At 38.2% G+C, this 26,748-nt stretch overlaps 1 protein-coding gene across 3 annotated transcripts in view; it reads left to right on the forward strand.

Moving 5' to 3' along the window:
- The window catches only part of CSMD3 (CUB and Sushi multiple domains 3), a gene marked incomplete at its 5' end in the record, with an annotated part of 769,714 nt that overhangs the window by 399,721 nt on the left and 343,245 nt on the right, over window positions 1–26,748 (forward strand). For all 3 annotated transcript variants that reach the window (XM_081996335.1, XM_081996336.1, XM_081996337.1), the window contains 3 exons: window positions 17,411–17,593; window positions 18,705–19,031; window positions 24,766–24,960. In XM_081996335.1, the coding sequence (XP_081852461.1) occupies window positions 17,411–17,593; window positions 18,705–19,031; window positions 24,766–24,960 (705 nt within the window). The remainder of the gene's footprint in view (window positions 1–17,410; window positions 17,594–18,704; window positions 19,032–24,765; window positions 24,961–26,748) is intronic.

Here is a 26,748-nt window from a genome sequence, read left to right on the forward strand (position 1 = left end):
ATAAGTTCTAGCATTCTTGCACATTGGATCACTGACCTGAAATTTGGCAAGGGGTTGAATATCTAACCAGATTTAGTTTGTAAAATTCCAATTTGCATATGCTTACTCACTTGTTTCAGAGGATTTACGCTATAGAAACTAAAATCCATGAGAGCTTTATCCTTATCCAAGCTGTAGTCTAATCAGAGCTTCTAGTAATACTTCCCTCTCTTCTCCTTCTTTCCTTTTTGTGTGTGTGCTGGGGGGGGTGTGAGAGCACACCATTTCTAATTTGAAAAAAATCATCATTCTACAACCACCTTTAGATGAAATTTAGATGTAACTCTGTGGCGGATATCCTTGGCTAGCTGCCGCATGCCCATCAAGTTCTCTCACTCCCCCTCCTGATCAGGACAGGGGAAGAAAATAAGATGAAAAACTCTTGGGTTGAGATGAGGACAGGGAGATCACTCACAGTTACTGTCATAGGAAAAACAGACTCAACTAGTGGAAGATTAATTTGATTTATTGACAATTAAAAACAGAGTAGGATGATGATTAACAAAACCAAAAACACCTCTCCACCCCCTCTTTTTCTCAGGCTCCATATCTTCATTCCAAACTCTTCTACTGTCTTCTCCCCGCGAGTAGTGCAGGTGGATGGGGAATGGTGATCGTGGTCAGTTCATAACACTTCATCTCTGCAACTCTTCCTGCCTCACACTCTTCCCTTGCTCCAGTGTGGGGTCACTCCCATGGGGATACAGTTCTTCATGAACTGTTACAATGTGGGGTCTTTCCCATGATCTCCAGTTCTTCAAGAACTGCTTCAGCATGGGTCCTTTACATGGGATGAAGTCCTTCAAGAACGGACAGCTCCAGCGTGGGTTCCCCACGGGCTGCAGGTCCTGCCAGAAAACCTGCTCCATTGTGGGCTCCCTGTGGGCTGCATCTTCTTCCAGGGCATAGCCTCTTGCTGTGGCATGGGGACCTCCATGGGCTGCAGTGTGGATATCTGCTTCAGCATAGACCTCCATGGGCTGCAGAGGGACAACCTGCTTCCCTGTGGTCTTCTCTTCTTTGCTCTGGCACCTGGAGCACTTCCTCCACTTCCTTCTTCACTGACCTTTGTGTCTGCAGGGTTGTTTCTCTTGCATTTTTATCACTCCTCTCTCACAGCTGCTTTGCAAAATTTTTTTACCCTTTCTTAAATATATTGTCACAAAGGCACACCCAGCATTGCCCATTGCTGATGGGCTCAGCTTTGGCCAGCAGCAGGTCCTTCTTGAAGCTGGTTCTGTCCGATATGGGGGCAGCCTCTTCTCGCAGAGGCCACCCCTTGCAGACTCCTGGCTACCATAACAAACTCACTCTATGATTTTTATAGGAACAAACCCTGCTTTGTGTTTTTAGATTTTTCTTTTTTCATTTGTTTGTTTGGGGGAGGTGACAGTATTTGTTCTGAGTTTTTGGGGTTGTGGTTTGGGTTTTTTTTTTGTGGTTTTGGTTTTCTTCTTAGTCTGCCTTTGTTTCCTTTTGGAAAGATATGGCTGCTTTGTGTCAGATGGGAATAACTGACTAAACTAAAGAGGAGCAGGATGAGGGATCATGGGACCAGAATCCTGAGGGGGGTAAGAAAGCAAAGTACATTGACAGTTTAAAGCCATCTGAAGCCAAAGCTGTCTGTAGAAATACAGAAGGCTCTCTGAAACAGCAGTGGAATGGAAAGGTTTACCAGTTAGATAAGTGAGATACCCGAGTTAAACCCTGTATAAAGAATATGTGTTTAATAAATAATTTTGGCATGGGTAGTAATACACCAAGTTATAATGTCATTTGTCATAACGTAGTGTAATAGTGGCTAGTGTGAGTAAAATAAGTCACAGACAGGAGGATTTTGCAGGTATAGACCCACAGTAGACAGGTATTTTGCAGTAGTGTGCTTACTTTCTGAGAAAATGTCAGCAGACAGACACAGCTAAAATGAAAGTTGATATTAAGGAGCAAATATCACTATAAATAATGTCCGTCTATTGCCATGTGATTCATGTTGTCTAATTCTAGTTGAGATGTTCAGGGTGCCCCATTGTTTCCCGTAACTACTGTTTTTTTCAGTGCTGTGTAGGTATTTATTTTTACCATTCATCTTATTACTCCTGTGTAAGTGGATCAACACACAGGTCCAACATGTTTGGTTTTTTAGATAGGAATTTGTAACTGTTTTTCTACAGACTTTCTTTTGTCTCTTCTGTGACATTCAGCTAGGCTGGGTGCTTCATCCCAAATGTGACACCTTCATAATAGATTTGTTACCAGCCTCTTTTTCCTCTTCCTATCAGCACTGATCTGACCAGATCTGAGGGAAATTTAAGAGTATCCTTAAAATTCTTGTGCAATGTTCAAATGTTCCTAAAACAAAAGCAAGCTGGAACTAATAGTCTTACATCCTGACTAGATGTTTAACTCAACAAAATTGTAAAATTTTTAATGATAATAAGGTTGCTACCAAGTTAAAACCTTGGTGGTGTTGTATAGTCACACATATATTCAGAATATGATGCAGATAACCATCATGGAATCATTCAAGGCATTGGAGGACAAGATTTATTAATTGCCAATAAAGAATAGTTGCAGAGCTGGTGCAGGTTGAAAACATTGTCTGTCTTGATATTGTCAGTAAGAGTAACATGAACAGATTTGAAAAGTTCTACAGATGATATACTAGCTGCAAATAAATTCATAGTTGACAACAGATAAACTCTGGATGTGTCCAGAGATAAATTCTGGATGATAGCTTCAATAGTGTTGAGTTTGGACTTCTATGTGTATACATTTACCATATAAGAAGAAAAAGGACAGCACTATTCAGAACAGAAGGGTCAACTGTATGTACAAGTCTGCTTGACTCCCATAGTGCCAGAAAAAATCTCCTGAAATAGTTCATTTTCATTTATATGATCTTCAAAAGCATACTGACAGATCAAGATGAAGCTACTGAACCTGTTGAAACACTCTATTTTCCTGAAGATTTTCTAAAGACAAGAGTGAAATGACTTAGGCAAATCAGAAATGACACAAATGAGTTCCCTGCTGCTACTCATATTAGTAAAATAGTATATTGCATGTTTTTATCATAACTGAGAATATTTTGTAAACATTAAAGGACCACATTATCTACGGCTTCAATCTCTTTATGGTGATTAACAACATGCTTATATTTTTCCCACTGAAATAAAATTATTTACTCCATGGAAGAAAATAATTATTTTAAAGTTAAAAAACCCCCATCCATTTAAATAAAAAGGATTCAAAGACAGAAATTATAGAATTTATGTAGCTGCTAATAAATTGGTTTTAGGCTTAATGCTACCTTAAAAATTATTTCAGACATTTCTTCTTATGGTCACCGTAGCTGTGTTCAAAGTATACAGATTGCAAACACATATACAGCTGTTGCTTCCAGTCACTTATTTTCCTAAAAATAGAACTTCATAGTCAAAAGTTAGAAAGATATATTCAGAAGCACTATGCAGTATTTGTTAGCATCTTTCTTGTTGGTATATTTATATGATTTTGGCAATTCTCTTGCAAACATTTTATTAATTAAGAATATTTGTTCAGTTTCCATTGACATTGTTATCTCCTTTTGACAGGCCAAGCAGTAAGCAATCGTCTAAGGGATATTCTTAGGAATATCCCTTAGACCATTGGACATTGTTCCTGTAAAGGACTGTAGACTTAGATAAGATTACTTGGCATTATTTTTCCATTTATTCTTTCTTGCAAGTGCCTAGTTTCTATAATTCTATAAGGAAAGCTAACAGCATAGTTTTCTGCTATTAAAGTTATATTAAGGTAGAGCTGCTGAATTAAAGATGTTTTCTCTCTTTAACAAAACTACGTTATTTTTTGAGGTGTAATTATGTGATATAGCACTCCAGAATGTGGAACTGTATTTCAACCTTTAAAATAAAAATGTTGATAGTTGCATTAAACTTTCTTCAAATTATCCAGTGATTCATCTTTAGTCCAGCTAAAGTCAGGTACACTCAGGAAAAGCTGCCAGGAATTAGTTACCTATGCCCAAATGCAGTTTCTCCAGGCTGAAGTAGCTGTTTTAATGAAAGCAAAGATAACATACCCCCCTTTGTGCCCATTGTCTAGATTCTTGGTAGAGGGGAGTTAGCTGGGAAGGAAAGGTGTGGCTGAATCAAATCTATAGTGACTGGGGAGCAAAGAGGATTGAATAGGCAAACAGGAGTATAAAGATGTATATAAATACTGCAGCTTCAGAAAAACATGTTGGGAGGCTAAAACATGCCTCCCCTGACATGCATTTTCTCGTCACATCAAAATTATTACTGAAACAGAGCAAGTATTATTGCAGTAAGGCTGAAGGAAGAAGCCTGTATTGATAGGGTTTGGGGGAATAAAGTTGTGCAGGCTTGCCAATGTGATGCCCGTCTACAAGAAAGGCCGGAAGGAGGATCCTGGGAACAACAGGACTGTCAGCCTGACCTCTGTACCGGGGAAGATTATGGAGAGGTTGGTCTTGAGAGTGCTCACAGGTCATCTGCAGGACAACCAAGGGATCAGGCCCAGCCAGTATGGGTTCATGAAAAGCAGGTCCTGCTTGACCAACCTGATCTCCTTCTAGGACCAGGTGACCCGCCTAGTGGATGAAGGAAAGGCTGTGGATGTTGTCTACCTGGACTTTAGTAAAGCCTTTGACAGCGTCTCCGACAGCATTCTCCTGGAGAAACTGGCGGCTCGTGGCTTAGACAAGTTTACTCTTTGCTGGGTGAGGAACTGGCTGGATGGCCGAGCCCAGAGAGTTGTGGTGAACAGTGTCAAATCCGGCTGGCAGCCAGTCACAAGCGGTGTTCCCCAGGGCTCGGTTCTGGGGCCAGTCTTGTTCAATATCTTTATAGATGATCTGGATGAGGGGATGGAGTGCTCCCTCAGTAAGTTTGCAGATGACATCAAGTTGGGTGGGAGTGTTGATGTGCTGGAGGGTAGGAGGGCTCTGCAGAGGGATCTGGACAGGCTGGATCGATGGGCAGAGGCCAACTATATGAGGTTTAATAAGGCCAAGTGCTGGGTCCTGCACTTTAGCCACAACAACCCCATGCAACGCTACGGGCTTGGGGAAGAGTGGCTGGAGAGCAGCCTGGCAGAAAGGGACCTGGGGGTGCTGGTTGACAGCCGGCTGAATATGAGCCGGCAGTGTGCCCAGGTGGCCAAGAAGGCCAGCAGCGTCCTGGCCTGTATCAGCAATAGTGTGGCCAGCAGGAGGAGGGAAGTGATTGTGCCCCTGTACTCGGCACTGGTGAGGTCGCACCTTGAATCCTGTGTTCAGTTTTGGGCCCCTCACTACAAGAAGGATGCTGAGGTGCTGGAGCGTGTCCAGAGAAGGGCAACGAAGCTGGTGAGGGTACTGGAGCACAAGTCTTATGAGGAGCAGCTGAGGGAACCGGGGTTGTTTAGTCTGGAGAAGAGGAGGCTGAGGGGAGACCTTACCGCTCTCTACAACTACCTGAAAGGGGGTTGTGGTGAGGTGGGTGTTGGCCTCTTCTCCCAAGTAACTAGCGATAGGACAAGAGGAAATGGCCTCAAGTTGCTCCAGGGGAGGTTTAGATTGGATATTAGGAAAAATTTCTTTACCGAGAGACTGGTCAAGCATTGGCACAGGCTGCCCAGGGAGGTGGTGGAGTCGCCATCTCTGGAAGTGTTCAAAAAATGTGTGGATGTGGCACTTCAGGACATGGTTTAGGGGACATGGTGGCGCTGGATTAATGGTTGGACTTGATGATCTTGAAAGTCCTTTCCAACCTAGTGATTCTGTGATTCTGTGATAGGAAGCAGAAGTCTTTTGAGTGCAACATTGTTAATGATTCTCACAACTTTAAGTGAAATTTTATCAAATAATAAAATACCAGCTGTTTTTTGCAAGCAAATTTGAAAGTAACAAGATACTGGGATTTAGCAAAGAAAATTTTGTTAAAGTTTTGTTAAAGAGCTTCTGAATAGCTGCCTGCTGATGGGAAGTGGTGAATGAATTCCTTGTTTTGCTTTGCTTGTATGTGCAGCTTTTGCTTTGCCTATTAAACTGTCTTTAACTCCAACTATGAGTTTTCTCACTTTTACACTTCTGATTCTCTGCCCCATCCCACTGTTGGGGAGAGAGTGAGTGGCTGTGTAATGTTTCGTTGCTGGATGGAGTTAAACCGTGACACTCATCTTGGGGGTTTTCTGAGTATTAAACTATATTTTCTCATTAGTTCGGGCATCAAATCAGACAGTGTTTTTATTTTGGGATGGTATTTAAAATTCCCTTCAGTCCTAAAGCATGTACTCAATGATAAAAACATTCTTACGTGCTCTTGTAGATTAGGTATCAAAAATTTTAACAGGGTAAGGTATTTTTCTGTGGTTTCTCAATACTGTTAAGAATGCTGATAAACCTTGGTATACAGACTATTATATCTTCTTTCTTCTTCTTAGAATTTAAATATTTCTGTTTATGCTTATGGCTGAAATTAGACTTAATGCCCCAGCGATTTAACTCAGTGGACTTTTGAACATACTATATAACATTTAAACAAAGTGAATAGTGGGAGATGCCAGCAAGTTAATACCTGGTAGAATGTTACAAAAAAGTTAGTTAAAACTTAGAAAATAGTATTGTGCTACCAGAATTTTTAAATTATCCTAAAGACTGGTGTCTGTACATTTTAATATGTATTTTAAATGCTTGTGGAAAAAATATTGTCCTGAATTAAATTCTAAAGACAATTCCATAAAGAGAAAGATACAACTTACAGTTGAGGATATTTGAGCATTTTCATTTACTTTTTAGACCCGTGCTATGTTATTTCAATTTGTATGTACAACTATCTTCTCCATGACAAGTCTCATGGTGCTATTAAACTGTTTGTGTGGATAGAGTTCTCCAGGGCAGTTCATTTTAGAGTTCTACAGGGCAGTTCATTTTCTAAACTTAAATTAAGAGAGTAACTTATTTTATTGGAGGTGCAGTTATTACGTAAAGCCCCACAAGGCTCATTTGTTAGTTGGGCCAGCTTATTGCTAGCTGACTAGTAAATAAATAAACTTTAAAAGAAAGAACATGGCACCGAGTAGGAAAAGAAGGAAGTATGTGTATCCATAAAGTCTGTAAGTATCTACAACATATAATAGAAAATAATTATTAGATATTTCATGCTTATAATAAAAAACAGTAGATAAATTAGGCAATAAAAATCATGCAGATATAACTGCTGTCCCTCTGAAAAATCTGTTGTCATAGCGAATGACTGTAATTATTTTTTCCTTATACTAGAAATGTTGGGCAGTTGTGATATACATAATATATACTTTTAACAGTGGCTGCCATTGTTTTCCTACTACATTCCCAGAGGAATCTCATCTGACTTTCCCATAAATAACCTTAGCCCCATTACCATCCCTCAATTAATTATGTTAGTTTTCTTTGTGAAGTTCTCACATTCTGGCTTGTCATTTTACGTGATCAGGAAATGAGAAGTACCCTGAAAATTGGCACAACTCAGCAAGGGTGCAGAAGGTTACCACCACCTACATAGCAGGGAAAGAACAGCTGCTTCTTTTATAGATTTTTTTTTTTTTTCCCCTCCCATAGAATTTCACCGAGTGACGCTATACCCTTGGATGGGTGTATAACACAATATACACTAAATAGCTTGTGAATTCTTACAGGGACGTGACTCGACTGCATGCATAATTCATCCTCCTCCTCTCCTTTCCTGTCTTTGTATATCTGTTTCTTTTGTAAGGGAACCCAGGAGCACAAAGAAGGTGCTGCAACACACTCTGATGGGTCTCTCACTTGGGGCAGTCAGGCACAGCTAGGGCTCCTGTGGATTGCACCTTCTCATGGTTTTGATACAGATGTCATTCCAGCCCATTTGTATTTGAACTCAACGCAAGATTCACTCCCTATTCTCATGCTTGCTACTTAGTATTTATTATTACACACCACACATAAGAACAGGTCTTTCCTATGTTTTAGGAAAACAAGCAACCAAACCAAATGAAATGAAAACAAATATTTTTATATTTGTGATCAGAACAGGCTAAATAAATCACATTAGTTTTTCTGGGTAAGAATAGTGGTAAAGGTAGAAATTCTTTTATATATCGGGAGTTGCCAAGACATAGGATCTGTAGATAAAAACCTGATAGTTAGAATGAAGAAAGGATACTGATAATCTTTAAAATATAACTGAAAAACACACGATATTCTTTTGGAAATGAATTTCCATCCTTTGTTTATAAATATACTGATGCTTTAACAGTAACAGTTAACAACCAAAACTATTTCCTTTATTTAAAGATACATGTAAACATATTTAGGAGAAGGTATCATCTGTTATACCATTCAAATTGCTTTCTGCTTTGTTTACTGATCACAGCAATAACTAAACGCTATTACATGTAAATGTGACAAAACATCCAATCTTTTCCGATGTAAGTTGGTAAGCACAGTCTAAGATCTTGCTGAAATTTGTCCATAACTCTTTGTCTGCTATGTATGTTCAAGATTCTTTTTCTTGAATGTACATACTGTAAAGTCATACAGCATAGTTTACCAATTGCTTGTATCATTTATCATCCTAATTCACACTGAAAAATATGTGTTCTTGACTCCTAAGTTATGCTTTTCTTTTTTTTCCTGCTTGCTGCTTTTTGAGTATTTTTTTCCCTATGATTGAAGTTCTAATGTTCAAGATAAGAAAGATGATGTGGTGAGTTGACCCTGGCTGGATGCCATATGCCCACCAAATCCACTTTATCACTCCCTTCCTAAACAGAACAGGGGAGAGAAAATATAACAAAAGCTTTGTTCATGGGTCGAGGTAAGGCCAGGAAGAGGCACTCACCAATTACCATCGTGGGCAAAACAGACGCAACATGGGGAAATTAGTTTAATTTATTGCCAATCAAAATCAGAGTAGGATAATGAGAACTAAAGCCAAATCTTAAAACACCTTCCTGTCACCCCTCCATTTTTCCCAGGCTTAGCTTCACTCATGATTTCTCTACCTACTCCCCACCAAGTGACACAGATGGACAGGGAAAGGGGACTGTGGTCAGTTCATCACATGTTGTTTCTGCCACTCCTTCCTCCTCAGGGGAAGGACTCCTCACACTCTGCCCCTGCTCCAGAGTGGGGTCCCTCCCATGGGAGACAGTCCTCAACAAACTTCTCCAACATTGAGTCCTTCCCACGGGCTGCAGTTCTTCATGAACTGCTCCAGCCTGGGTTCCCCACGGGGTCACAAGTCCTGCCAGAAAACCTGCTCCAGTGTGGCCTTCTCCTTCCATGGGTCCACAGGTCCTGCCAGGAGCCTGCTCCAGCATGGGTTCTCTGTGGGGTCACAACCTCCTTCAGCCATATCCGCTTGCTACAGCATGAGGCCCTCCATGGGCTGCAGGTGGATATCTGCTCCTCCATGGAACTCCATGGGCTGCAGGGGGACAGCCTGCCTCATGGTCTTCACCACGACCTGCAGGAGAATCTCTGCTGTGGTGCCTGGAACCCTTCATCACCCTCCTTCTTCACTCACCTTGGTGTCTGCAGAGTCGTTTCTGTCACATATTCTCACTCCTCTCTCCAGCTGCAGGTTGTTGTGCAGCTTTCCCCCCCTGCTTCTTAAATCCATTATCCCAGAGGTACTACCATTGTCACTGATGGGTTCAGCCTTGGCCAGCAGCAGGTCCATCTTGGAGCCGACTGGTAGTGGCTCTATTTGTCACAGGGGAAGCTTCTAGAATCTTCTTACAGAAGCCATCCCTGCAGTCCTCCCTTACCTTGCCATGCAAACCCAATACAGATATTGTCGGTTCCTTGTGCTTTGGGAGCAGAAGTTATACAAATATATAATGCTATCTTTTCCTATCTCTTTGAATAAACAAGGCCTGCAGAGTGAACACTGGCACAGCAATTTCACAACTAAATTAGATATGTAATGTGTATTCAGTAATGCATATGCAAATTGTACATACCCTGATATTTCAAAGTGGGAATATATAAATTTTTCCCCATTATCTTGCGAAATGTCAATGTGTCAATACATGATGGTGAATCTTAGTAGCTTTTGACATAGCAAATTCAAATATCAGACAGCTTTATTCTTTTTGAATTTCATACTGAAACTGTTTCTTTTTACATACTAGTATTTAATTAATCCAATATGATTTGTTGCAACAAATAGCATGTAATGAATTCAAATGCAATTTTATTAATGACAAAACAAATCTAGTTGTCTGTCATATTTCCAGTGATATGGCCAGTGAAACCAAAAAATGGACATTATTCTAAAATGCTGTTTAAGTGAAGAGTGATTGGTCTTTGCCTGGTATTTCCTTGAAGTATTATAAATTTTGAATCTCCGCTGAAGTGCTAAGCAAGTCTTCAGTACTGTACTTTTCCACTGTGCACCAGTGATCTCTTTTCTTTCAAAATAGTTTTCCCTTATAAGAATCACATTCCTATCTTTTATTTTCCCTGGAGTTACAGGAGGGAAAAGATAGACAAATTACCTCTTTAAGCCCTAACTCGAATGCAATTCTGTCAAAATGCATTTGTATAGTAAGTGACCATTTCTTTTCCCTAAGGCCCATTTAGTGACCTCCAGAATGTGCCTGTCCTTTACAAAGACAAAGAATAAGAGAAAAAGAACATTCCTATCCTGCTATCCCTATATTGATAGCTACTGTAGCTTTGGGCTCTCCCTTTGGTACATCACTGATTGGAAATCTACAAAACCCGTCAGTGAGATACGCAAAAATAACAAAAGGATAATTTAAAACAGAATGAGACGGTTACCTTCATTTTCTATTTTTCTTTTATTTTTCCATTAATGTGATAAGTTTCCTAGATATTCTTGTTAGAAAACATGTTGGCAATTATAAGGTCCATTCAGTGCACTGTGACCACACACTTAGTTTTATTTAAGTTTGTGTACGAAGTTTCCAAAATAATGAGTATCTTAGTCTCAACAGGATTTCATCTTTAAAAGAAGTTAGAACTCAAACATCACCAGAAATCATTCCTCCTTTTACTGTTAATGTCCTTCTCTGTGAAATAACTTCTGAAAACAAAAATGAAATTTTTTCCCCTCTCAAAAGCCTTAAACCTCAAAAGATCATGCTCGATTCATTATTAACACATTTAACAAACTGTATTAAGGCTTAAAGGTGCTTCTCTTCTTTTATAAGACTACAAAGAAAGAAAGGACTATGTAACAGAAATAATATCAGCATACGTGTTTTGTCCTTAGGCACAAATAACAGTACTCATCTTTTGGATAACAGATCAGTAAGTCAGTGGCAGTGACCACAGGAAAAGAAAAATCCATCCTAACTATCTCTTATTGTAGCCAATATGAACTGAAAATCTCAAAAAACAGAATAAAACATAAAAGAGAACATAAATCAAAATGTAAAAATTTAAAGTAACCAAAATATAAAATGAAAGACAAAAATGTGTTTGAGAAATAAGATTACTTTTGACTTTTCAAAGCTATGCTCCAGGAGGGTACTCCATAATACCTTTTATTTTTTTTCACTGTTTGGTGACTCATATTGAAGTTTCCAATTTATACTATTTATTTTAAAAGTTTAATAATGACATTACTAATTGAGCTGTTTGAAAACTTACTGTTTCTTCTGCTAATATTAAACAACTGTAAATAATTTATATTTATCATAAATAAATTATTTACAATGAGGGACTAGCGCAAGTTTATAGAGAAATGATACTTTGTCACCCCTGAACCTAACTTAGGAAATAAATGTGCAATGCAGGGAAGCTGAAACAAGGGTGGTAGAGCTAGCAGTAAAAAATGTGAATATGAATTTCATTAGCCCCCTCAGTGACGTCAAACAAAGATGAAATACTGGTCTTCCCTAAAATCATGTTATTTAAAATGTGATTACATGACAAAAGTCAGGTAAGCAGTATTTTTTCCCCTGTCTGTTTCCAATGAAGTTTGTTGACATTCTTTAAACAAATCTAAAATCTATTTGCACTTCAATCCAAAAAAAAAAAGCTATTATTTTTGCTCATAAAGAGAACTAAGTAATGATAAAAATATTCTGATTCAAATTCAGAAATGAACTGATGTTAACATGAAATTTACAGAGTATAAAAGTGGTGTAAACAAGGTGTGCAGAAAAGATTAAAGTAATAAAAGAAAGATTTGTTTTCAGTCTTAATGGATACGAATGCGGTATAGGGATGGTTTATTTAATTTAAAACTGTCATTCAAATAACAGCTTGTTCAACTTAATTCTGTTGATGAAAGCAAATGAAATACAAGCCTATGCATGTAATCTTACAAGTACAGCAATCACATAGGATAAAGGAAAATAGTAATTTTTTTCCAACTAACTCCTGTAAATAATTGTACTCTGCCTAAGAATTTTCTGAATGCAGAATCAGTTCCTTTAATTTCCTAATAGGGGTGTCTGATAGAAGACAAGATGAACAAGCTCACTGTATCAGATTTGCTCAGCTATATAACTTTTAAATTTGACAAAAAGCATGGAAACTCTTGCTATTTAGGGTAAAATAATAATTAGAGAACTCCTTTGGCTCAGCTACATCTGAATAGTACTCCCAAAAGAAAATAAATATAACTAGGTATAAATACATTTACTGTCTAACATATATTTTTTGAGAAATCTAAATTAAGTTACTTGATGTAATCTGTTGTTGGAGAACTATTTTATAGAATACAATTGTTTTCCCAAATAAAATATTTTTATCAATGATCTAGATGAGGGGATCGAGTGCTCCCTCAGTAAGTTTGCAGATGACACCAAGTTGGGTGGGAGTGTTGATCTGCTGGAGGGTAGGAGGGCTCTGCAGAGGGATCTGGACAGGCTGGATCAATGGGCCGAGGCCAACTGTATGAGGTTTAATAAGGCCAAGTGCAGGGTCCTGCACTTTGGCCACAACAACCTCACGCAACGCTACAGGCTTGGGGAGTAGTGGCTGGAGAACTACTCAGCGGAAAAGGACCTGGGGGTGCTGGTTGACAGCCGGCTGAACATGAGCCGGCAGTGTGCCCAGGTGGCCACGGCAGCCAACAGCGTCCTGGCCTGTATCAGGAATAGTGTGGCCAGCAGGAGTGGGGAAGTGATTGTGCCCCTGTACTCGGCACTGGTGAGGCTGCACCTTGAATTCTGTGTTCAGTTTTGGGCCCCTCATGGCAAGAAAGACTCTGCGGTGCTGGAGTGTGTCTCGAGAAGGGCAACGAAGCTGGTGAGGGATCTGGAGCACAATTCTTATTGAGGAGCAGCTGAGGGAACTGGGGTTGTTTAGTCTGGAGAAGAGGAGGCTGAGAGGAGACCTTACCGCTCTCTACAACTACCTGAAAGGGGGTTGTGGCGACGAGAGTGTTGGCCTCTTCTCCCACGTAACTAGCGATGGAACAAGAGGAAATGGCCTCAAGTTGTGCCAGGGGAGGTTTAGACTAGATATCAGGAAAAATTTCTTGATTGAGAGAGTGGTCAGGCATTGGAACAGGCTGCCCAGGGAGTGGTGGACTCACTGTCATTGGAAGTGTTCAAAAAATGTGTAAATGTGGCACTTTGGGATATGGTTCAGTGGGCGTGGAGGTTTTGGGTTGATGTTTGGACTTGATCATCTTAAAGGTATTTTCCAACCTTAATGATTTCATGATTCTGTGAAAGCACTTAGAATATTATTAATCTACCAGGACAGCCTAGGAAAACTTTGTATTATTTCAGCAGTTAAAAACTGAGTAGTTGTGTGGGCCTGACATTAACAATTTCATAAACATTGAAGATAGGAGGAGTGAATGTGTCTTCTTTGGGATATCTTATGTTGTTTCTTCAGGACAGCTTTAACTTTTATTTGGAGGGTTGTGTTCTGTAAAGAGTTTGAACCTGATTTTTATGTTTTTTAAAATTATGAATTATATTCTTATTTTCCTAGAATTCTTTGAACAAATACAAATGAAGCAATAAGAAATGTTAATGTTTGTTGTGCTTTTTGTTATATGATTTTGTTTTGTTGGTTTTGATTTTTCTGTAATCAAATAGAATAATAAAGCCTTTCAAATCCCTGTGAAGTATTTTTTTTAAATAATCTTCAAGTCTTTTTAATTTCCTTTTTGAAATTAAAATGTTCTTTATTTGCTTTTTGTCACATTTCAGTTGTATTCAGAGCATAAATAGCTGAAAGCTCTGAGAAATGAGGTGTACGCTACTGAAAATATAACCCTAGAAAAATTATTTGAGTTAAAATCAAAACACATGCTGTTTGTTTGTTTGTTTGTTTTCTCATAGTCAAACAACTAAATATGGAAATGTAAAAAAGTGGCAGAAAGGCCTTAAAGAGAAATTTTCAAACTATTGTATAAGGATATTTGTTGTTATTATTATGACATGTGATAAATTTTATTTTAAGACTTCTATCCTTTTTATAGTTAGGATCTCTCATGAAAGAGGTTTGCAATAGTTGGGATAGACAAGGAAAAAATATTTTGTACTGAATTTCCATTACCTGTGTACAGGTATATTTCCTCTATTTGTAGATCATGAATTCCTTCCTAAGTTTCATATCTTGAACACAAATTTTTATTTACAAATTTCTAAGACATAACAGACTGCATCCAAGGGTGCAGACAGAGTTGGTGAATGTCCTTGCAAGGCCACTTTCAATCATCTTTGAAAGTTTGTAGAGCTTAGGAGAGATCCCCAAAGACAGCATCAAATGAAGTATGGGCTACATTAAAAGAAGCATGGCCAGCAGGTCAAGGGAGGTGATTCTGCTTCTCTCCTGCGCTCTGATGAGACCCCACCTGGACTAGTGCCTTCAGCTCTGGATCCCTCAGCACACGAAAGACATGGACCTGTTGGAGTGGGTCCAGAGGAGGGCCACCACAATGGTCAGAGGGATGGAACACCTCTCCTATGAAGACAGGCTGAGAGAGTTGGGTTTGTTCATCTTGGATAAGAGAATGCTCCAGGGAGACTGTCTTGCAACCTTCCAGTACTTAAAAGGGGCTTATAAGAAAGATGGGGACAGACTTTTTAGCAGGGCCTGTTGCAACAGGACAAGGGGTAATGGTTTTAAACTAAAAGAGGGTAGATTTAGCCTGGATACAAGGAAGAAATTTTTCACAATAAGTATGGTGAAACAGTGGACCAGGTTGCCCAGGGAGGTGGTAGATGCCCCATCGCTGGAAACATTCAAGGTCAGGCTGCACGGGGCTCTGAGCAACCTGATCTAGTTGAAGATGTCCACACTCATTGCAGGGGTTTGGACTAGATGACCTCTAAATCTTCCTTCCAACCCAAACTATTCTGTGATTCCATGATTCTGTGAGTGCAAGAAAGTTGTACGATCTTCAACAAAAGCCAAAAGCCTGACCCGTGCAACTGCAGGTTGGCCCTTATTTCAATTCCTGGGAAAATCATGGATTAAATCTTCCTGGAAGTCATTTCCTGGCACATTAAGGGAGTGATTGTGAACAGCTAGCTTCAATTTGTCATGGGTAAATCACACTTGACCAAGCTGATTTCTCTTTTATAATAAATCACTATGTCGCTGGACAAGGGGAGAGCTGTGGATGTTGCCTACCTCAATGTTACCAAGACTTTTCACTCTGTCCACTCATTCAGAGTTGGATATGTGAATATAATGTCCTGACTTGAATGCAAGAATACTGTTGGAGAAAAATGGATGGGTGAAAAAAAAAGAAAAAAACACAACAACAACAATAACAACAAAACAAATCAAGCCCCCCCCCCAACAAAACAAAACAAAACTGGTTGGATGATAGAATAGAGGGTAGAGGTTAATGCGTCATAAGTGTACTGGAGACCAGGAGCAAGAAGAGTACCACAGAGGTCTACTCTGGGGTATTCTATTTTGTCACTGACGGCGAAGAAGCTACGAAGTGCACTCCCATCAGGTTTGCAGATGACATCAAATTGGGAGAAACAGTTGAATACACTCAAGAACAGTGGTGCCATCTAGAGGGACCTATACAGGTCAGAGGAATGCACATACAGGAGCTCTATGAAATTCAACAAGGGCAAGTGGTAAGTCCTGCACCTAGGAATTACTAACTCCTGCACACAGAAAAGGCTGAGGAGTGGCTTTCCAGAAAAGGCCTTGGTGCCCTGGCAGACAGCAAGCTTAGAAGGTCCAAAACATCCTCAGCTTTGGATGGACCACAAAGATGGTCAGGGAGATGGAACACCTCCTCTGTGAGGACAGGCTGAGAGAGATGTTTTTTTCAGCTTAGACAAGAGAAGGCTCTGGAGAAACTTTATAGCAGCCTTAAAGAGGGCCTACAGGAAAGATGGGGAGGGACTCTTTATCAGGGAGTGTAGTGATAGGATGAGGTATAACTGGTTTAAACTGAAAGAGGGTAGATTTTCATTGGATGTAAGGAATATATTTTTCATGATGAAGGTGGTGAGACACTGGAACAGGTTGTCCAGAAAAGTTGTGGATATTCGATCCCTGGAAGTGTTCAAAGTCAGGTTGGACAGGGCTTTGAAGAACCTGATATAGTGGAAGGTATCCCGGACCATGGCAGGGGGGTTGGAACTAAATGATATTTAAGGTCCCTTCCAACACAAACCATTCTATGATTCCAGCTTGAATTGCCCTATGAGCTTGTGAAATGCATAGGGGTTGAAACTCCATGCTTGTAACTACCAGTGAAAGTTCAGGACAATGTGTAACTTGAGAGAATATCATAGCTGTAACAACTGTAGTAATAGGAGAGGAACATTCAGATACCTTGCAGTTAAGACTACTGTGTTAAAATGTTATTTAAGTATAGAGAAGTTATTTTTGTATGTGTGTACATAATGTGAGTGTATAAATGTGTATATATGTCTATAAATATTTATGTATTTATGTACAGACTCCTTTTGATTTTGGTCAATTCTTTTTGTGTCACTACTCCTTTTTTTTTGCCATGTCATTAGTTCATCAGTTTAAGCTGTATTGGAACATGAACAGTGTTTACATTGTGGGATGCTGGTCTCTGTTGCTAGTTTTAAGCGCACATGTTCTACAAGTGATATTTTACTTAATATTATTATTGCCTAAAATTTTACGAAATAAAGTAAAGTAGGAATACTTCTCACATCCTTTTAACTTCAAGTAATCTGTTAACACAAAGAGCTCTGTTTTTTCTAAGATCCTTACACAGAATTTCTTCCTTAAGAAGCCAGAATATAGAAAAAGACTCAGTGGTGCATTTCAGCATCAGTTGTTATGTAGATTATTTTAATTTGCTTATAATAATGTATAGTTATTTTCTAGATGTGAGCATATTACCCCAGGGAGTTTGTTTTATTCCTCTAGAAATAAATTCCTTATTTTTTTCAACAGAAATTGAAAAGGAAAGCTGTGGGGATCCTGGAACACCATTGTATGGTATCAGAGAAGGGGATGGATTTTCTAACCGTGATGTTTTAAGGTTTGAGTGTCAGTTTGGATTTGAATTAATTGGAGAGAAATCTATCATTTGCCAAGAAAACAACCAGTGGTCGGCAAACATACCAATCTGTATTTGTATGTACCGAATATTTTATTATTATTATTTTAATACATATCATTGTGATAAGTTTTTCCTTATATGTAAAAATTTGTGTGATTGATTGCAGAGTTAGCACAATGCAATTAACTCCTCTGGCAGGATGAATTTACTTTTGTTCAGTGGTAGGTTTGCCTAATGATTATGTCCAAGACAGGTTCTAGAACTGCTAAAATACTTTTTCTTTTAATAGCAACTATTAAAGCAATTGTCTTTATGTGATTTGATATATTTTTTTATTATTGGCTTTTTTGGTAGGATTCTGTAGATTTTATATATATGGTAAACTTTTTATAGCTCCTCTTATAAGTTAATATATTTCCTTAGATTGAAAGTTTCTGAATCATAATCAAGGGTTTAAATTATTTACATTTTTTCCCCATGTACTATGTATTAATATCTTTTCACACATAAATGATCATAGACAGGTATAGCTCTATTCCAGTTATGTTATACAGCATAAGTAAAAACAATGTTGTGATATATATTTATGGCAACACCTTTCTTAACTTTTCCACTAAAATAGCACAGATAAAATCAATTGAGTGCAGTCATGTGCTTTCATCCCTGCAACTCAATTTAATATGCCTGAACTGAAATGGTTGAATATAAAATATTATCCTGATAACAACAAAACAACTCTGTTGTCTCTTTGAGGCTAGTTAATTTCTTGTGCTTCTGTGTGAACAACAAATGATAAGGGCACTATTGACTTTCTGCCTCTTTAATGTGCTCAGTGAGAGGTTTGCTCATCTAAACAGTTCCCTAACAAAGAAAATAAGTGGTGCTAAGTGATAAGGATTGTTGAACATGGGTAAATTATAAGGACTGCTGTGGGCTTCCAATGAAACAAGGATGCCCTTTATTACTTACAGGTTCTGCTTGGGAGTTAGTTTTATTGAGGGGAGGGGAATAAGAAGATAAAAAAAAAAACTTTCTTTCTGGGTTCACAGACAGTAACAAATCATGAATTATTCAGTTGAGGTAATCAGAAAATTTAAGGATCTCTTACAAAAACTTAATACTAAAATAAATCCTTGTTGAAACGTTTTATTCTATTATCTAATTTCTTTCTCTCTTTTTTGGCAGTTCCTTGCCTTTCCAATTTCACTGCACCAATGGGAACAGTTCTTTCACCTGATTATCCAGAGGGATATGGGAATAATTTAAACTGTATCTGGACAATAATTTCAGACCCCGGGAGCCGAATCCATCTCGCTTTTAATGACTTTGACTTGGAATCTCAGTTTGACTTCCTTGCAGTTAAAGATGGTGACTCCCCAGATTCCCCCATAATAGGAACATTTACTGGTGCTGAAGTTCCTTCCCATCTTACCAGTAACGGTCATATTTTGCGTCTGGAATTTCAAGCTGACCATTCAATGTCAGGACGTGGATTTAACATCACTTATAACAGTGAGTAATAGTATTTTTTTATGTATGTGTGTGTTTTGTTTGCAACACACAGTTTAGGAGATATATATAAGTATGTAAAAATGAGGTTATGGTAATACATCTTCAAACAAATCCTATATACCTATGAATACCTAATATAGGTGTTTGGATGGTTTTTCAACTACAGAATTAGGGCTGAAAATATGTGTATATTTATAATTTACAGCACTAGAGATCGTTGTGATGGGAGTGTTTAGAAGAGTGACAAATCAGGCCAGTGTCAAATTGTAAAACAGAACTTTGTTAAATTTGCTAGCAACACAATTTGTGCTGCTGGTTAAATACTACATAATGTTAATCGCCATCATCACATGTACAAAACTGTTACTCTTGAACACTCATATGCCAGTTTAGCTGTGAACATATATAATACCCTGGAGGTGACGGTTGCAGTCTATGCTAGGTCCTAGTCATCGCGGTTAATGTGGGCAGCTGTAGGAGCTCTCTGATAAAAGACAAACTGCAATCGGCTTGTCGCCTTTTTCTCTGTTTTATCTTCCTTATGCCTGATGCTTTTAAGCTATTTTTCCCACCCCCAGAAGAGGAGGTCTCCTGTTCTCCTTGTACTAATTACCTTGTTCTTTTTTGTCTTGGATGCCTTGTCTTGCTACTCGGATGTCTTCTATGTGCAACTACACCTGTCTCTCTTTGCTTTTTTGGTAATCAAATTGTTAACATGCTTATGTACAATGCTTATATGTTGTGCCTGGCTACATCATTACGATGTTAAAAAGAATACTTACATACAGTTAGTTTCTCTGGTTTGGTATGCTTGTATATAGGCTGGAGATAAGTTCATGTTAATTATACCCTGATTATTACACTTTTAACTTACAGCTGTAAAAGCTATGGGGAGAGAAATTTCTAGACTGCCATTCAGAGCAACTGTAGTAAACAGTAGTTTGGCTTCTGTCTTGAGCACTCTAAATTTTACTTACTTATTTGTAGCTTTTGGAAGAGAAACCAACATCTTCTGTCACATTTTGTGTGTAGTTTATCTATCACACAGAAACAGAGAGTTTCCTGTTAAATTTGAGTTCTGTCTATTTCAGTCGCTTCTGTCCTGGGGGAGGTTAAAAGCGACTGAAACCATACATAGAGCCACATTTACTGCTTGGCACTACATTTACTGACAGCATAATAATTGAAGGTGACATTAAATATCTTCAACAGTACTAAATACCATTAGCACTTATTCACCTTACTTTTTGCTGGCAAAATTATTACATTTCTTCTGAAGGACATGTGAAGAACTGCCTATGTTTTATTGCTATGAAATTATTTGGCATTTATCCCACACCGAAGTCCAGGCAGGATATATTCCCAGCTAGGACGGACATGATGATGCAATACATAAGCCCACAGCATGAATAACACTGCAAAATATAACATGAAGCTTTCCTGGGAGCATATACAAAATTAAATTTTGCTGTTCCAACAGTGAAGTGAGAAGAACTGGGTTTAGCCAAGTTGTTCTTTTTGGGGAGTTGGGAGGAAATTAGGAGAGGAAATGCCTGAAGTATCAGGCTTTCTAATATGTATAGAAGATGATAAGGACAAGAGACTGGCTATTGGCAGGATCATATCCTCCAGCCAGAGTTACCCCACCTCACACATTTGAATTTTTTTTTCTTTCTGATAGTAGAGATAGTAGACTCATTTTCCATGCCAATAGGCAAAAGATATTTTGATATTCCCAAAAGTCTGATGTTAGGAGTTACTGGTCCTGTTCAAGTCTTTCTCCCTAACACCTAAGAATATGATAATTCCATAAGCTTAATCAGAATGTAAGTGAATCTTCAGCTGCATGATTTGAAGGACAGCTGTATACTCACGTCTCCCCTTCCCAGAAACATGTTTTACATGCTTGGCTATATGAAAAAAATACTCTTTATTACTGAAGATGTTTTACTCTGGAAAAAAACCAAAAAGGATCCATTAAACCAAAGAGGAAATGAGATTAAGTAAGCTTGGTAATTGAGAGACCCAGATTCTTTTCCAACTTCTGTTGGAAAGAACCAAAAATTAGATTTCAAATGTCTCATCTTTGAGTTACTACACTAAGTCTGACAAAGATTTCTAATAAGTTACATGTTGGGACAAGCCCACAGAAACGTGTGACTTGAAAATCGATGATGCAGAGAATGTTCCAATAATCAAAGGAATAGGAACTCAAAAGGGTGTATTTTTCATCTTGGTCAGATCCTTGTATCAATTTACATGTATCTGGCAATGCACTACTGTTGATGTAAAAGGGGGAACAAGGCAGGAGACTGCTTTACTGGGTACAGCAGAACACAGGAACATATCAACCTGAAATTGCATTGGTTTAAGTTGCTATAGAACTGCATACTTACACCTGGCTCATTGCTTCCAGTTTATATTCCAAAACCAGGATCCCTTAATGACATTTCTGGTCTCTGTGAAGGTATTTATAAACTCAGTCATCCCTATATGCATTGTATTCCTCAGTTTAAGGCCTTTTATCATATTTGTAACTTCTTCATGGATGTTTCACACTTTATTCGATTATGGAGATCACAACTAGACACAGTATGTGATTATAGTCACATAAATTACAAGCAGTGAAGTTATATAGTCTCTGCTTCAGTCTGGATTTCCTAGTTTAGGTCAGGATAGACAAAATGCACACATTAATTGCTATGCAACAATTGGAAACATGTGAAGGAGAGGAGATATTTATTGTCTCTGACAAAGGAGTTAATGCAAAGAAGACTACAAAGTCATGAGTGAGTATCTCTATCTCCCCTTTCCTCAGTGGTAGAAGTAGGGGTTGTCAGTGGTTGGGAGGAAGTGTATCAGCTCCAGCCATGAGAGTGTGGTCCCAGGTGTCCCTGGAGGCTCTCCATGGCCAGGCATTCAGAATACAGAGTTGTTCCAGCCTCCCTTTGGGCTGAGATAGATGAGTGTTTTGAGATGGAAAGCATCTTCCAGGTTGATTTTTGCTAGTTGGGGTACTGCTTTGAGCTGTTGCCCATTGATTGGGGTGTAGGAAGTGCTGGGAAAATATTTTTTATTAAGTTCAGATTTGCTGTTTCTGTTATACAGACTTCTTTTTATAGCTGTTTTCATTACAACTGTTTAATTGTGCTTTAATCTAGCAAAAGTTACAACCCTATGAACTACAGAGCAACATGCCAAAGGTCAAAGTGTGGGCCTCTGCCATCAGCCTAATTACTCTAGTGATTTCAGCTCAAGTAGGCCAAGACATTGACAATCCCAGGTGCTGTTTTTGTATCCAAAGACTGCTTTAGTCTCTTTCATTACTGTGATAGGGTATGTCCATCACAACACAGTTTTGCTGGCACTCCCTCCTGCTAGACTTCTTCAGTCTCAGTACTTCCCAAGATAGAATTCTTCAAACTATTATGTACTACACAGAAGTATGAGTTTACATGTGATGGTACTGAATAACCTACAAGTTGTTTGCATAACTTTAGACAATCTTTCACTATTGTTTATTATGAAGTATATCTTTATTATTTGATATTATCTTAACTTCTGTTTCTGCTCTGTATTTTCCTCTGAAAGGGTTACATTTACTCCAGAGCCATTGCTAGATTTATTAGCTAAAACTCTTCATGGGGCAATCTACCAAAACAATTAATCACACCAGTGGACCAGTCCTTTCTGGCCCTGTTTCCAAGGACTTTTCAAAGGACTTTCCAAAGGACTTTCCAAGGACTTTTCAAAGCAAACTTCAGACCATTATGGCTAGCAGCTTAATTCCTGCCTTCCTATCTCTTGAGATCTCCGCAGTTCCTCCTCTTCACATTTTTTGATGCAAAATGCAGCTTTTATCATCCTTCTGAGTTAATATCAGAACTGAAAGTAATTCACCATCACCCTGTGCTATGATTATGTTGCCTGGCTTTTTTCCAGATATTACTTAAAATACCAGTACAATCATGATGAGTATAAATGCCAAGAAAACTGGATCTCCTCTTTACATGTAATGTTGCATAAGGAACTTTTCCATGGTTTCTTGATTTATTGATAATAGGTAAAATGTTAAGGATATACCCCTGAGTTCTTTTTCTTTTCAGTTTAAGGTTTGTATATAATATTATAGCTCTACCATGAAGCTTTTCACGAGTATAGGCAGACTGAATTTTACTCAAGTAATGTAACTGCAGCCAGGCTAGGCTAAGAGAGTGATTGCTGTTGTTGGGAAGGGTTGTCTTTCACTCTCTTGCCTCCCATAGCCATCCTATACAGTACAGTTGCTTCCATAGGAGCAGCAGTAGCAACCACAACTCTGAGTTCCTGAGCTGAAATACAGAGCATTAAATTGATTTTGCAGCCTTAATAAACTGGTGTCATACACAAGCAAGTTATATGTAGAGTCAATGTTTATCTACATTTGCAGATAACAATATTAAAAATCTATATCTCTGTTGTCTGAAGCTAGTAAGAAAAACAGGCAATCCTCTCACTAAAAGTGATCACTGTGCGTAAAGTATTGAAAAAGTTTTTGTAACCCCTATGAAAAAATATGGGATTGTGTCATTTTTAATGCCAATGATAGACAACTATTCAATGAAAACACTATTTTCATTCCCAATATATATGGCATTTCCTAAGTCAAAATGACAATAAAGGAATGCTTTCTCTTGTCTGTTATTATGTTTCTTAATACTTCTGTAATGCAACATCTGAGAAATCTTCTGCTAAGCTAATGAAATACTACTTTTTCAAAAATTTCATGGCGGAGCTTGGATATGTTTTATCTAGCAAGCATATTAGTAAAACTGCAGAAAAACATTGTGAAAATTATCTTTTTAGGACATAGTCCTTTCTGATGTCTCCATATGTAAACCTATTTATGAAGCTGTAATTTGCAGTCATCATGGGAGGAGGTGGATATTGTGCTTGTAATTGTTCTCACTGGAAAATCAACATTATTTAAACTCTAAGATTTATGTGCAGTATTCTTCTTAATAAATAAAATAACAAAATATAGTAACTAAGTAATACATATCTTTTTAATGATACTGCTATAAATATGGTTGTGTTCACTTCTGGTAGGAAGATGAGCTTGTTTGTTCTCCTCTGTAAGGTGTGTTTTGTAGTAAAAGACATAGACTATCTTTGTGGTAGTCTCTAGACATATACAGAGAAATCACAATTTTTTCTAATTTTCCCCATAGGTAAACTCAAAATTTTGGAAGGATTCGTATATATTAGGAATTTCTTTGACCTTAAACATAATGATATGGTTAAAATTTCAGGTTTTAATTCTTTCACCAGTATCACCCATTTTGTAGCCATTCACCAACTCAGTACAGGAAACAAAATAGACTATGGCAATATCAGGCACAGTGAAGTCAGTATGGCTCGAATGGCTGTGACAATGAATTGAAAATACAAAGGACACCTAAAGTTATTACATCATAGATGCTTGCCCTGTCCTTCTGACAGATGTTTCTGGCCCACTGTAGCAATGGATAGGATGGACTCTTGGAAAGAACTTCATGCTGGTATAACTTTATCATATTTTGAGCAATATTTTGTACCAGTTTACATTTTCTGCTATTGGTCAAGTTTTTGTTTCTTATTGTTTCCTAATATAAATAGATTGTTCTTACTAGCAGAATAAAATCGTAAATATGCCATCTTACTTGTAAGAGTTATCACACTATTTCCACCCCCGCTTTTTTTTTCTTTTGAAAAGCATTTGGACATAACGAGTGCCCTGATCCTGGAGTGCCAATCAATGCTCGGCGGTTTGGAGACAACTTTCAGCTGGGGAGCTCAATTTCTGTTATATGTGAGGAAGGATTTATTAAAACACAAGGAACTGAAACAATTACTTGCATGCTAATGGATGGAAAAGTAATGTGGAGTGGACCTATTCCTAAATGTGGAGGTATGTATAATACTTTTTTCTGATTCAGACCTTTTTGTAATGTCTTTCAAGTTGTCACCAAATGAAGTTCAGATTTTTGCAAATGGATAGCACAAAGTTCCTGAAAAACATAGTCCTTAATAAAGAAATCTAGCGAGGCATGAGCTTTTATTAAAACGCTGTCTGCAGGAGTGAATTTTTCCAACAGTTGTTAAAAGGACAGAAGAAAAACATGGAAAAAAATGGCATAAACACCAATGACACAAGCACAGCTATATCACCTCTGTAACAATAAAGGCTCATCTAAGGAACTTGTTTGGACTGGAATGGGAATAGTTTATGCTTTCACAGTCATACTTTCAGATAGCTCTCATTTGTCACTGGAGGAACAACAATTTCCCAAAGGCATTTTATGTGTGAAAGGATAAATTCTTTTTTTTTTTTTTAAAAAAATGTATTTGTCCAATTTGAGAAACTATTTAAAAGCAATGACTTCAGTGCTAGCAATACACCAATAATATTGATCTCTGCATTTTTTAATTCCAGTCCAATCAGTATAATGATTGGCCTTGTTAATACGAAGGAGAAAGAACAGGGAAGAAGAAAATCCTCTGTTTTCACTGAACTTTATTTCAGTATATTGAGGGTTTCTGATCTCCAGCCCTATTCTCTGCTGATCTCAATCTGGTCTTGGGACTTCCTGGTTTGACCTCAGACCTAACCCATCAAATTGCATTCATCTGATGGTCACCAGACCCTTTTCCTGTCACCAATCCAGTCCTGTTCACCTTGTTCAGGTGGAGTTGAATGATGTTTTATCCGTAAGGGTCCTAACTTTGCCTCTGTATGTGTATGTGATAATCCTTGGCTCTTGGCTTCTCTTCTCTAGTGGAGCAGCCCTGCTTTTGCTGTTCCCTGATGCTTTTGAATTTGGGATTCCTGTCCTTGTGCCTTTCACCCTTCCTGTGTGAGGGTTATATGGAGGATTTTTGTATAGTAATAGCATACTGTTGTGCCTGTGCTGCAGCCCTGCCCTTGGTCTTCCTGCATAACTCCTGTAATGCTTAATATCCTGCTGTGCTGTAGCATGGGTGATAAGCTCTTGAAAAAAGTGTCTAAGACTATGAACATACAAGATGTTCAGTGATTAGCCTGTCATCCTCAAAGCATTCTTTACACTCACGTATGGAAATTCCCTGCCTCTAACCCTGCACTTTACTATAAAAATAAATAAATAGAAATTACTTTGTGAGAATTCTTAGATCAGACTAAGACTGGTTTTCACTACTTGTTATAGACCTGTGCTTCTGGTTGATGACATCTTCTAGCTATGTTATATTTCTAGCGTTTTGTTTTTAACACATTGACAATCGATATGAATCTGCCAGGCAACCATCAAATAAAACAGGAAGAAAGAACAGGGGGTGAAAGTAAATGTAAAAAAGGTCAGGGAAACAATCCTATGGCAAGGTGAGCAGAAAGCTTTATTTTCTAAAAAATAAGGCTCTGTAAAATAACCATAGTCACCCAGCTATTCTGAAGGGAAGATCTCCTTGGTCTAGGAAAACAACACGTGATGGTGAAAGTCAAATAACAAATTCTATTGAAATTTGCACTGCAGGCATCAGGAAGACCCATAATCAGAGGAAAGATAAGAAAGATTTTCTTAATAAAAAAAAAAACAAAAACAAAACAAAAAAAACCCCAGCAAAACACTCTATTGCTGTCAGGTGCCAAATAAAGAGAGAAAGTACTCTGAATTTATACAAATTATAATTTGCATTATTTTTAATGTAATACTTATAAGCG

The sequence above is a fragment of the Phaethon aethereus genome (assembly GCF_964289735.1).
Source record: "Phaethon aethereus genome assembly, chromosome: 2".
Classification (NCBI taxonomy): domain Eukaryota; kingdom Metazoa; phylum Chordata; class Aves; order Phaethontiformes; family Phaethontidae; genus Phaethon; species Phaethon aethereus.